The 11505-nt window shown below is 33.5% G+C and overlaps 1 protein-coding gene across 1 annotated transcript; it reads left to right on the forward strand.

Annotated features, from left to right (window-relative positions):
- The first annotated feature begins 6227 nt into the window (after positions 1-6227).
- LOC115975790 (mannose-6-phosphate isomerase 1-like) lies at positions 6228-11245 on the forward strand. The gene is made up of 5 exons (XM_031096772.1): positions 6228-6750; positions 7654-7821; positions 9030-9242; positions 9871-10137; positions 10627-11245. The coding sequence occupies exons 1-5, from the start codon at positions 6409-6411 to the stop codon at positions 10945-10947; spliced, it is 1311 nt and encodes a 436-aa protein (XP_030952632.1). The 5' UTR covers positions 6228-6408; the 3' UTR covers positions 10948-11245.
- The last annotated feature ends 260 nt before the right edge of the window (positions 11246-11505 follow it).

Raw genomic sequence — 11505 nt, forward strand, 5'->3', positions numbered from 1 at the left:
CTCAGCTCGGGCTTTAGGCCCAGTACATACATGGGTAATGGGCTCCTGGGCCCAATATCTCTACATTTATTTATTTATTTATTTGACTGTTTTGTTTACTTTAATTGGATCATCTCGTCTTCTTTATACTTATTATTCATAGTTATTTTTTATCAAGGTATTGATTTCTCATCAATCACATTTAGTTCTTTAGGTCAAATGGTATTTCTAGTGTTTCCCAAAAAAAAAAAAAAAAAAATCACAATCAAGAAAGGCCATAAACTAAGCCTTAGCTCAATGATCTATCATCTATCATCTATCTCCCACCTCCACACCCCCAAAAAAAAAAAAAAAAACCCTAAGTCATCATTTCTAGAAAATTTAAGAATACTTTAAGAGTACAATAAATGCATACTTCTTTCTTTCACATGAAAAGCATATCTTACTGTTAATTTAATTAGTAACACCTATTATTATGTGAGAAAAATGAGTACACATTTATCATACTCCATGAATATTTTTATAATTACCTTGAAATTCTTAATATTTAACCATTTTTTTTTTTAGAAACAAATATTTTACCAATTGATTGCTACGAATATGTATATAACTATATTTAAAACTCATAGTTAAAGCGAATAACTTGGAGTAAACTCATGAGAGAATTGATAACGATATTTTTAAAACAAATTAATTTTGTTTTTTTATAGCGAAAACAAATTAACTTTATTCATTCAACGAAAGATAAGAAATCAATTTTCACCAACCTAAATCTATTTCAAGTTCATTCAAACATGAATAAAATAAAATAAAAGATTCATTCAAACATCTTGTTGTTGAGAAGTCAAATTAATCAAAAACTACATTTTGAATTCATTTAAAATATTTGAACAAATTATTCAGAAGAAGGCAGATGGGGTAAAAATGAAAAATGACCAGACTATAAATCACTTCATCACCATAACTTCAAGACCGTTGTTAAAAGAAAATAAAACTTGAATTACATTTTTTCATTATGATTGAACCAATTCATTACATTTTACCTACCTCATGTTTACTCTGTTAGCCATTGTCAAATTTTTGCACATCTAAATCTTGAGAAAAAGGTGAAACTTTATCCATCTAATGATTTATAAAAATGACGTCTTGACTCCATTGTGATTTAGAAAAATTGGACTTGACTTACAGGTGAGTCTTTCGTAATAATTAATTGCACCTTTATATTGAACGGTATAATTTAACATAGGTTAGACATGGAAATTTTTTTTAAGGGTAAACTACATATTTGATCCCTATTTTTACATTATATCTCAATTAATTTAGTCCTTAACATTTCAATTATGTCAATTTGATCTTTATCCTTTCAATGTCGTATCAATTTAGTTTTTGCCATTATTTATCTCTTGGATGAAAAAATCTGACATGTCAAACAGCCTAAATTTAAAAAAAAAAAAAAAAAAAAAAAATTGCCACATCAACTACCACCTATACTAACCTTTTTTTTAGAGAACACATCAAATATATATATTTTTTTAAATCCCATATCAAATCTTTTTAGTTTGATAATAAATTTTGCTTATTTCGTTAAACTGGGGTAGACCCATCTAAAACACTATCTCCCTCAAATCCATAATTACTATTTTAGATTTTAGGGATTTCTCATTTTCTATTTTGTTTTCTTTGAAAAAATCAAACGGTTTTAGGTTTTTGATTAGTCACATTGGTCAATCTTCAAATCCTAACGTTTTGAAAATTTTTATTCGATTCGAATCATTGCTGTTTCTACTCAGATTCGCTCCTTCATTGCTTAACCATGCGTGTTCTCATCAATAACTTTTGCATTTCAAACATGATTTTTGTTTTTAATTTGTAGTAATTTTTTATTATTTTTTTTTTTGGGAAGTGTTTGTGGATTATAGAGGCTATCTATGGCTTGGCTAATTCAAGGCATGAAGTCCATGGTAACTAAAGTTAGTGGATACCATGGCTTGAAGCAATTTAACCTCATCAAGTTGATTTCACATGCCTGAGCGAGTTATGCGGGTATGCCCCTGTTTAATGAAATAAGCAAAATTTAGGTTGTGTTTAGTTCGATGAAAAATGTTTTCCAAGTGTAAAATATTTTCAGGTGAAAATATTTTTCAGAAAAGAAATATTTTCAAGTGTTTGGTGGCATTTTAAAAAATACTTTGAAAAATATTTTTTAGTGTTTGGTTGTATTCTTGAAAATATTATTAAAAACACATTTTCTACTTGTTGTTCACATTTTCTCAGCTTCCAAACAAATATATAATATCATTTCTCAATAGATAAACACAAAAGAAACAAAACCCAACAAAAAAAATTCATCAAATCCGGTCAAATTGAGAGAAGAAGGAAGAGCGAGACGTGACTAGGTTCAATCTAGAGGCAACGGAGGCAAGATCGTGAGGCAGAGGTGACTGGGTCACGATGGGTCGCTCGTCTTGCTGTGGTTTGCTCGACATGGGTAGAGAGAAATATGGTAGTTAGTGACTTGGGTGGCAGAGGGAGGAAGAGAGAAACAGGGCAGATCGGAGGTGGAGTCAATCTTTGCTTGATCGGCGATGAGAGGCATGGCCCAGACGGTGGTGAAGTCGATCTCAAGTTCAGGTGACCAGCCTCTCTCTCTTTGACGGTGGGTGGCTCTCTCTCTTTGACGATGATCGGCCTCTCTCTCTCTCTTGGTTCGGTTCTTTTTTTTTTTTTTTTGTGTGGAAATGATTTAAAGGTAAAATAGATCTGTAATCTATGTTACACTTCAGCCAAGCTCATTTTACAGTCAATGAAAATGATTTTCCATTTGACCAAATTTTCCATGCGCAACCAAACACATGGCAAAGTGTAAATTGTTTTCCCAAATCCATTTTCAGCCGAAACAAACACAGCCTTATTATCAACTAAAAAGATTTTGTTTGGGTTTAAAAAAAAAAAAAATTTGACGTGTTCTAAAAAAAAAAAAAGACTTGTTAGTCCAAGTGGCAGTTGATGTGGCAATTTTTTTATTTTTTTTTAAATTTAGGGTGTTTGACACGTCAGACTTTTTCATTCAAGAGATAACGACAGAGATTAAATTGACATGACATCGAAAGGTTAGGGACCAAATTAACACAATTAAAAGGTTAGAGACCAAATTAATACAATTAAAAGGTTAGGGACTAAATTAAAATATGATGTAAAGGATAGGGATCAAATATATAGTTTACCCTTTTTTAATACTTTGGAGCAATGCTCCCTTATCTCACTTGAATGATGAGTTCAACAATAAATTTTCGTAACAGAATCCACTATTATGTACAGGAAGAAAGTAATTCTCTCGGTGTACTAAGTGCTCAAAGAATGGGGCTAAGACAAGTGCTATCCAACCCAGACCCAAACCCAACAAAATCACCCTACCTGGAGTCATTTGAATCGAAAACTACTTGATCCATGCAATGCAGTGGTCGATGGCAGGTGTAGAGCATCCAAATCAATCAACATCAATTCGAGTGGTGATTTTCCCCTTTTGAAAAAATTCACTCCGATTGACCCATCAATCCTTGTTGTTGTTCATCCTTCTCCACCTTGCTGTCTCTCTTCACCATTCAGATCTTGCCAGATCTAACAAAGATCTCACCAAATTTAATGAGATCTCAGTTAGGTTTGTTGAGATATCTACCAAATCTAGTATGATCTTCGCTAAATCTAAAATACCCTCAACAAGGAGGATGACAACTTTGACCAATCTGACCTTCAAAAACCTGAAGGTTGTTTGTCAACAACACACATTCCACTGGTTGGTTATGAGTTTAAGTTTCTAAAACTCGATACAATTGAGTCAAGTGGCAGGTTGGAGGACAATCCAACCAAACTCTACCCGTAGCCATTAGCCGAAACATATAAAGTGTCACTTTCTAAACCAAAATTAGAAAATTAGAATGGAGATCCTCTAGTGCTTCCACTAATTTCACCAATAGAGTTTTAAATTTTCTAATTATTAACTATTAAATGAGTTACCTAAACTTTGAGCCATCATCAATAATTTAAATAAGTTTCAAAATAGTACATATTAGTCACTAATCTGTGTGATGCACAGAAAAGCTATTGAGTGTGAGATTTTAAGAATAATATATTCATTATTTATTTATTTATTTATGTGTGATAGTCTAAGAGATTATTTGAAATTATCAAATAAAATGAATATGGTCAATCTTCAACCTTCAATGGAATTTTATGCCTGAAAAGTAAGTGACATTTAGTGGCGGAGCTAGGAATATTTTCCAAGGGAGCCAACTAAAGAGTAAATACAATAAAGTTCTTAAGGAAAAAATATATTTCATAAATTAACTTTAACTCAAAAAAATTGTGCACTATATTTTTCATTATATTAAAATTATTTATAATTTATTCTAAGCTAAATTATTTAGTTATATATATATGTATGTAGGTATGTATGTATAGTTAAACAATTACTCAAAATCTCATTTTCCTTCTTGTACACAAAAATGATCCCATATTGGTTTAGTACAAACAATCAAGCGTAAACTACAATACATAGTGAGATAAACAAACCATTAAGCAAAAATTTTAAAAACTAAATATAAATACATTAATACAATAGACACTATTATACATTAGATTAGATTATATTTTTCTATGTTATCGGGTTTTAGTTCTAGAAAGTATTGAGTTTTGTTTTTTTGGGGGGGGGGGGGGGGGGGAGTTATAAGGAAGTAAAAAAAAAAAAAAAAAAAGAGTCAAACATTGGTCATAGACTTTGGTTTTATGGTATATATAGTCATATAGATAAAAGCGTGTTTTTATGTTGATGACTTGACCAAATTTAATCTATTTATTAGCAATAAATTATAAACATTTTGAAAACTAACTTGAAAGTTATAATTTTTCATCCATCTCCTGATTATAGTCTTTTGATCCAAAAGCACCAAAACTTATACCATTTCCTTAGCAATCATCTTACTATTGTAACCAGCAGTGACGAATCCACTTGGATCAACTCAAAACTATATACATAGTTAAAAAAAATAAAATTTGAAGTTTATATTTCCAAAACTTGTAACTAACCCTCTTTCAAGAATTAAATTTGGTAAAAAGAGACTCAAAATATATATATATATATATATATAGAGAGAGAGAGAAAGAGAGAGAGAGAGAGAGCCAACTAGCCCATACGTGTAGCCTCTCCTAAAACACGCCCCTCCCCCAAAAGAAAGAGTTAATAATAACCTATACATAGCCTCTCTAGCAAAAATATATATATATATATATATATATACACTCAAGTGGTGTTACTATATTGAAGACACAATTACCTAAAGAAATATTTCCAACTCATCAAGGACCTCTTGTATCTCAAGAGGCTCAACGCTACCATTGATATTGATTAGGCAAGGGCTTTCATCCTCATTCTTCTACACATTGTTGGGTGTGTGATCAATTTTGAGACAATAAATTTAATTACGGTGACAATGGAGATGGAGGTAGAGATTATTTGGATTTAAAAATTAATGGGTTAGATTTTTATTATGCAAAAAAATTTCAATGGGTCACTCATCCAAATGAGCTTTAGGAGACTTGCCAAAAATAAACAAACTACTCCAATATTCTCTCATACTTTGGTGTGATAGTGACTGGTACTCATATGGAGCCTTTAAGTTGGCCGTTATTTCAATGAGTGTGGTCACTTCCTTTAATTGGGGTGTGGGAGTGGGAGGCATCATAGCTTCAGTCACAGGTGAATGTCTTGGGATTTGTACCCACCTTTAGAGAATATAGGTTGAATGTTGTAACACAGATTTCACTCGTGTTATGGGGGTTCATGCCTTTTTTTTATATTTTGGACGAGATGAAAAATGATTCTTTTGGCAAAGTGTAAAATACCTTTTTTTTTTAATCTCACTTTTGTTTAAAATCCTCTAAAATTAGTTATTTTTTAATTAAAAAACTAATTTTTAATTATTTTAATCTTATATATATTTAATAAATAAGCAACCAAAAATGATAAGATGCAAAATAGACACGCATATTACTTTTTCTTGTTTTTTGACTGTCAGAAAAGCATATTACTGAGACTGCAATCACATTTTGTTTGGTCCCAAAATCTGAAAAATCAAATTGCCTTTTTCTAAAAAAAAACTATAGGCGGAAGCTTCCTTAAAAAAAAGAAAGAAAAGTACAACGTGTGTGTGTGTGTGTGTGTGTCTCAGACAAACTTCGTCTTTACGTTCGTCTTTTTCTATCACACTCCAAAAAATAAAATAAAGCTAGTATTTATTTATTTATTTCCCTCTCTTCTCGTGGCGCTTCAAAAAGCATAAAACCAGAATGCCCAACATCGACATGCACTGCCACCACCATCACCGCCACCAATACCACTAGACTCTAGAACCCAACTCTCTCTCTCTCTTTCTAATGGATTCCACACCTTCTCAGAAGAATCTTCTCAGGCTACGATGCTCAGTCCAAAACTACGACTGGGGTCTAAAGGGTCACGACTCTCGGGTCGCTCGGCTCTATGCCCGGAACTCGGGGTCCGAGACCCGACCCGACAGCCCTTACGCCGAGTTATGGATGGGCACCCACGAGTCTGGACCCTCGTTTGTGGTCCAGGCCCCACGCGCTTCCAATGGCGTGTCGGTTGACGTTGACGATGATGTCGGTGTGAGCTTGAAGAAGTGGATTTCGGAGAATCCTAATGTGCTTGGTGATAAGGTTTTACGCAACTGGGGTTGTGATCTTCCTTTCTTGTTTAAGGTACAATATACTAATTCTGCTCATGTTTTTCCCACTATGTGTTTCTGTCTATCAGTTTGAATTTCCTTTTTTTGGGTACAATTTTGCTTTGTGTTAGTATGTTTTCTGGTGGTGTTTTTGGACTTTATTCGACTGGAATTTGAGATTTCTATGTTAAGTATTTGACGGGTTTAGTGTGAATTTTCTTATAAAAAAAATTCTTATGTGGAGAGTACAACTAATGTTCCTGCATCTTGATATTTGAGTCTGTGTTTGTAAATTTGGGTTTTTTTGTAAAATTTTTCTTTGTACTAGTAAATTTTTGATTGATTTTTCTGGGTTTGATTTAACTGAAATTTGAGCATTCAATGTTCAATATTTATTGGGTTGTGTGTGAATTTTTTAAGTTATGGATATATGCGTTTGGGTGTGTAAAGTAATGTTTTTGTAAAATTTTGCTTTGTTGTAGTCTATTTTCTGGTTGAGTTTTTGGGTTTGACTGGAATTTTAGTCTTAAATGTTAAATATTTGATGGGTTTTTCGTGAATTTTTATATCATGGATATATGTGTTTGGGTTTGTAAATTTGCATTTTTTTTTTGTACATTTATTGCTTTGTTGTAGTAAATTTCTGGTTGAGTTTTTGGGTTTGATTTGACTGGAATTTAAGATTTCTATGTTAAATATTTGATGGGTTTAGTCTGATTTTTTGTTCTTTTGTAAAAGGTCCCACATATGGATGCATGTGTTTATGTGTGTAAATTTGTGTATTTTATACAATTTTGTCTTTGTTTCAGTAAGCTTATGGTTGGGTTTTTGGGTTTGATTTGACAGGAATTTGAGTTTTCTTTGTTGGGTTGTGTGAATCTTTTATTTTTTGGTTATGAAGGGTTTTGTGGGATTTTGACTCTTTAGTGAGAAATAGGTACTTTCTGTGGCAAAAGCGTTGTCAATACAGGCTCATCCCAATAAGGAGTTGGCAAGGGCGTTGCATAAGGCACTACCAGATGTGTATAAGGACGACAATCACAAGCCTGAGATGGCTTTGGCAATAACAGAGTTTGAGGCCCTTTGCGGGTTTATCAGTATTGAGGTATTATGAGATCCAAGGTAGCTTTGTATATGTGAAGCTTTTACTTGATATTTCTTTGTTGACTGGTATTGTGGATCCAAGCTCAAATTTGAGTTTTGTGGATGATCTGATATAGGTGTGATAAGTAAATGGGTTGCTTAGAATTGCTTGTTTGTTAAACAGTTTAGAATAATGAAAGTAATCTGGGAGATTGTCGCTGCATTCAAAATGGACAAGACTGTACCTTTTTTTATTGATTAAAATTCTGATTGGCACCCAGTTTTATTATGTAACTCATTCTTGCCTTCATGTTTGTGCACATTTAATTAATTTTACCTCTACCTATCAAATGATTAACTCATAACTATTGTGATGCCCGTTTAATTCCTGAATTAAAAGTTTATCAACTGGCTGAACCTTTATTCACACTACCATGACAAAGTTAGTAAATTTCTTTGTTCAGATTAATGGAGAATTATTAACTTCTTTGTAGTTCCCTTGGATTCTTCTCATGACACTTCACTCTTCAGGTCACAAGATGAATCCCTAATCCCTAACCATCAGTCAGCTTTGCTCTGACTGATCTCAGTTAAATACCAAAGTTGGACTTCCTAGTAGTTTTTGTTTGGGAGACAAATAAAAGGAAATAAAAAATTAGTCTTTCCCTCCTTGCTGAAAACTGCTTTCTGCTGCCTGAGGATTGTTAGTCATGTGTGTGTGTGTGTGTGTTTGTGTTTTGTTAACTATTGAGGTATGTGCAGCAGCTTTGATGGAGTTATTCATGAAAAATGTGAACAAACTGCTAATGAGCTCTAGCTCAAATAGCATTTCCTCCCACAATATTGCATGGAGGGTGAGGTCATGAATGTAAAACCCATTGAGTGTGTGGTAACTTACTAATAATAATGACAATAATAAAACTAAAAGCGTAAACAAACTATACTTTTTTAAAGGAATCCCTTTTCTCATAAATTGAGCATGTGCCGGAGAAATGGGGTAATATTTCCCTCTTTGCTGACAGGTTCACAATTTTTTTCTTCCTTTAGAAGTACCGTTTTGAGGTTCACTGAATGTTTATATTATGGATATGAAGTATATAAGGTGACTGGTGTAGTAGAACATTTGGTAATTGTAGTAGCCGAGCTAAGCTTGCTTGTATTCTATGCATGCTCACATGATTTGTTAATTCAGTATCATTTACTTGGAGCAACTTGCTATTTTCTTACCAGGAGCTTAAGGGTGTGCTTTGTAATGTTCCTGAGATTGTAGAACTGGTTGGTAGTGCATATGCAAACCAAATCTTGCATATTAATGAGCAGGATGGGGAGGAAAAAGTAAAATCTGTTTTGCGGTCAATTTTCACCCAGCTCATGTCGGCTAGCAAAGAGATGATAACGAAAGTGTTATCTAACATAAAAAGTCGTCTGCAAATTGAAAGTCAGGTCAGTTGCAATTAATAATTTCCTTTTTGTGTTTGTAGTTCTATAAGTAAGATTGTTCTTGTAGAGCTTTATGCTCTTATTTGTAGGATGATTTGATTGTTATAGTTACCCTTTAAGAAGATGCTGCTTCCTACTACATAATGGCCACTATGTAATAAAAACTTCTGTCATGTTCAATTGTTAGAACCCAGATTTGATTAAATGTGAAATTATGGAGCGCACACACACACACCCATATATATATTGATCAAGAGAGAGAGAGAGAGAGGATTAAGCTGTGCCAATTTAAATTGAGCAATATTTGCACCACTCAATTACTGCTTATAGTATATGCATTTCTATGAACCCACAGTTGGATCAACTACACCCTATGTATCCCTTATGTGTGCTAAATTGCCAAATTTTAAAATCAATTTGTTGTTAGTAGCTCTCGGATCCTTAAAATTACACTAATTTATGTAAATAAACTTAAATTTTCATCACTCTATATGTGATGGCATTTGGTCACTGATTAACTTGGTATTGAGCATGACAGGCACAAGGAGAATTTAAAAAAAAAAAAGTTCCTGCTTTTGTTTTTCCTCATATTTTTGATGATCGATAAGACCTTTATTCCCTCTTGCGTCAGGTGAGGAAATTAACAGATAAGGAGCTACTGGTGTTGCGGTTGGAAAAGCAATATCCAGCTGATGTTGGTGTCATATCAGCATTCTTTTTTAATTATGTGAAGCTTAATCCTGGTGAAGCATTGTATCTTGGGGCAGATGAACTGCATGCATATGTATCCGGTGAGTGCATTGAATGCATGGCGACTTCAGACAATGTTGTACGGGCTGGCCTTACTCCCAAGCACCGTGATGTCAAAACTCTATGTTCCATGCTCACATACAAACAGGTAATGAATGTTCTCAGGTATTAATCCAGTTTTAATTGGATTTGTTGTTTGCTTTAAAGGAAATACTTCTTTCCTTTGGCAACCTTGTAGTCATGGAGTTCATCTAGCCACTTCCACTAGTAATTTGAGATCTGTATTGTTAACCTACAAGTGGGGTATTTTATGGGTTCTATGGGTTTATTTCAGCCAAAAGTTTGGTTGTTGCATAGCATGAAACCAATAAATGGCAATTAATGGTCTGACAGACCTGACAGTGGATAAAATTTCTCACATGCTGTCACACACACACACACACACATATTGCCCACTTTAGATTGAGTTTAATGATTGTGCTTCACTGTTGGTGCAAGAAAAAAATGATTTTATTTAAATATTTTCTTAATAAATGATTTTTTTTTTGGTTATTTTTATCGATTATCTTGGTGATGTTGTTACTACATCAGACGCAAATTACAAATATATGAATATTGATATTTGTCTATGCTGCAGGGCTTTCCTGAAATCCTGCAAGGAGTTCCTCTGAATTCGTATGTAAGAAGGTACCTGCCACCTTTTGATGAATTTGAGGTGGATCAATGTATTCTTCCCCACGGGGCATCAACAGTTTTTCCAGCAGTTTCAGGCCCTTCCATTTTCCTTGTCATGGCTGGGGAGGGAATTATGCATGCGGGATCATCCAAAGGCGAAGTAGTTACCGAAGGAGATGTTCTTTTTGCACCTGCTAACACTGAGATTAGCATTGAAAGTGAATCAGAATTGCAGCTATATAGAGCTGGAGTAAACGATCGACTTTTTCAAGCCTCCTTATAGTGCAAGAGCACCTTTTTTTTGCTTTAGGAGAAGTAAATAGCTATATTATTTTGCGCGGCTAATGCTCTGCACTGTTTATAAATGTGTATTGTGTAATGACACTTGCATTTTCATGCATGAGCGATAATATAGTTAAAAAGAATAATAGTAATAAGGATCATTACTTTGGTAGTGAGATGCGGCAGGATTTCTTATTCTTCACGCAATCCTGTTTCTGTGTTTTTGTCTAATCTTTTGTTTCCCAATGGAAAGTCTCACCAAATTCCCACCCTAAGTTAAAAGAAGGGGGGTTGAAACATGTTCACATCTTTGCAATTTATATTTTGAATGGCTTATGCAACTTGTTTGGCTTGTCTTTTAGAGTTTGTTGGTAGAGGTAACTTACCACATTTGCAATTGGCCATATATATATTAGTAATAAGTTATACAGACGAAAGTATCCATAATTTCACCCATATTTCCATTTTTATGGGGAGAAAAAAGTGTCATTTGAATTTAAACTCTTCACTTTTGTTTAAACTTTTTATCTCCTTGAAGGAGGGGGGGCTTTGAGAGTGT

The sequence above is a fragment of the Quercus lobata genome, chromosome 2 (genome assembly GCF_001633185.2).
Source record: "Quercus lobata isolate SW786 chromosome 2, ValleyOak3.0 Primary Assembly, whole genome shotgun sequence".
NCBI classification, from domain to species: domain Eukaryota; kingdom Viridiplantae; phylum Streptophyta; class Magnoliopsida; order Fagales; family Fagaceae; genus Quercus; species Quercus lobata.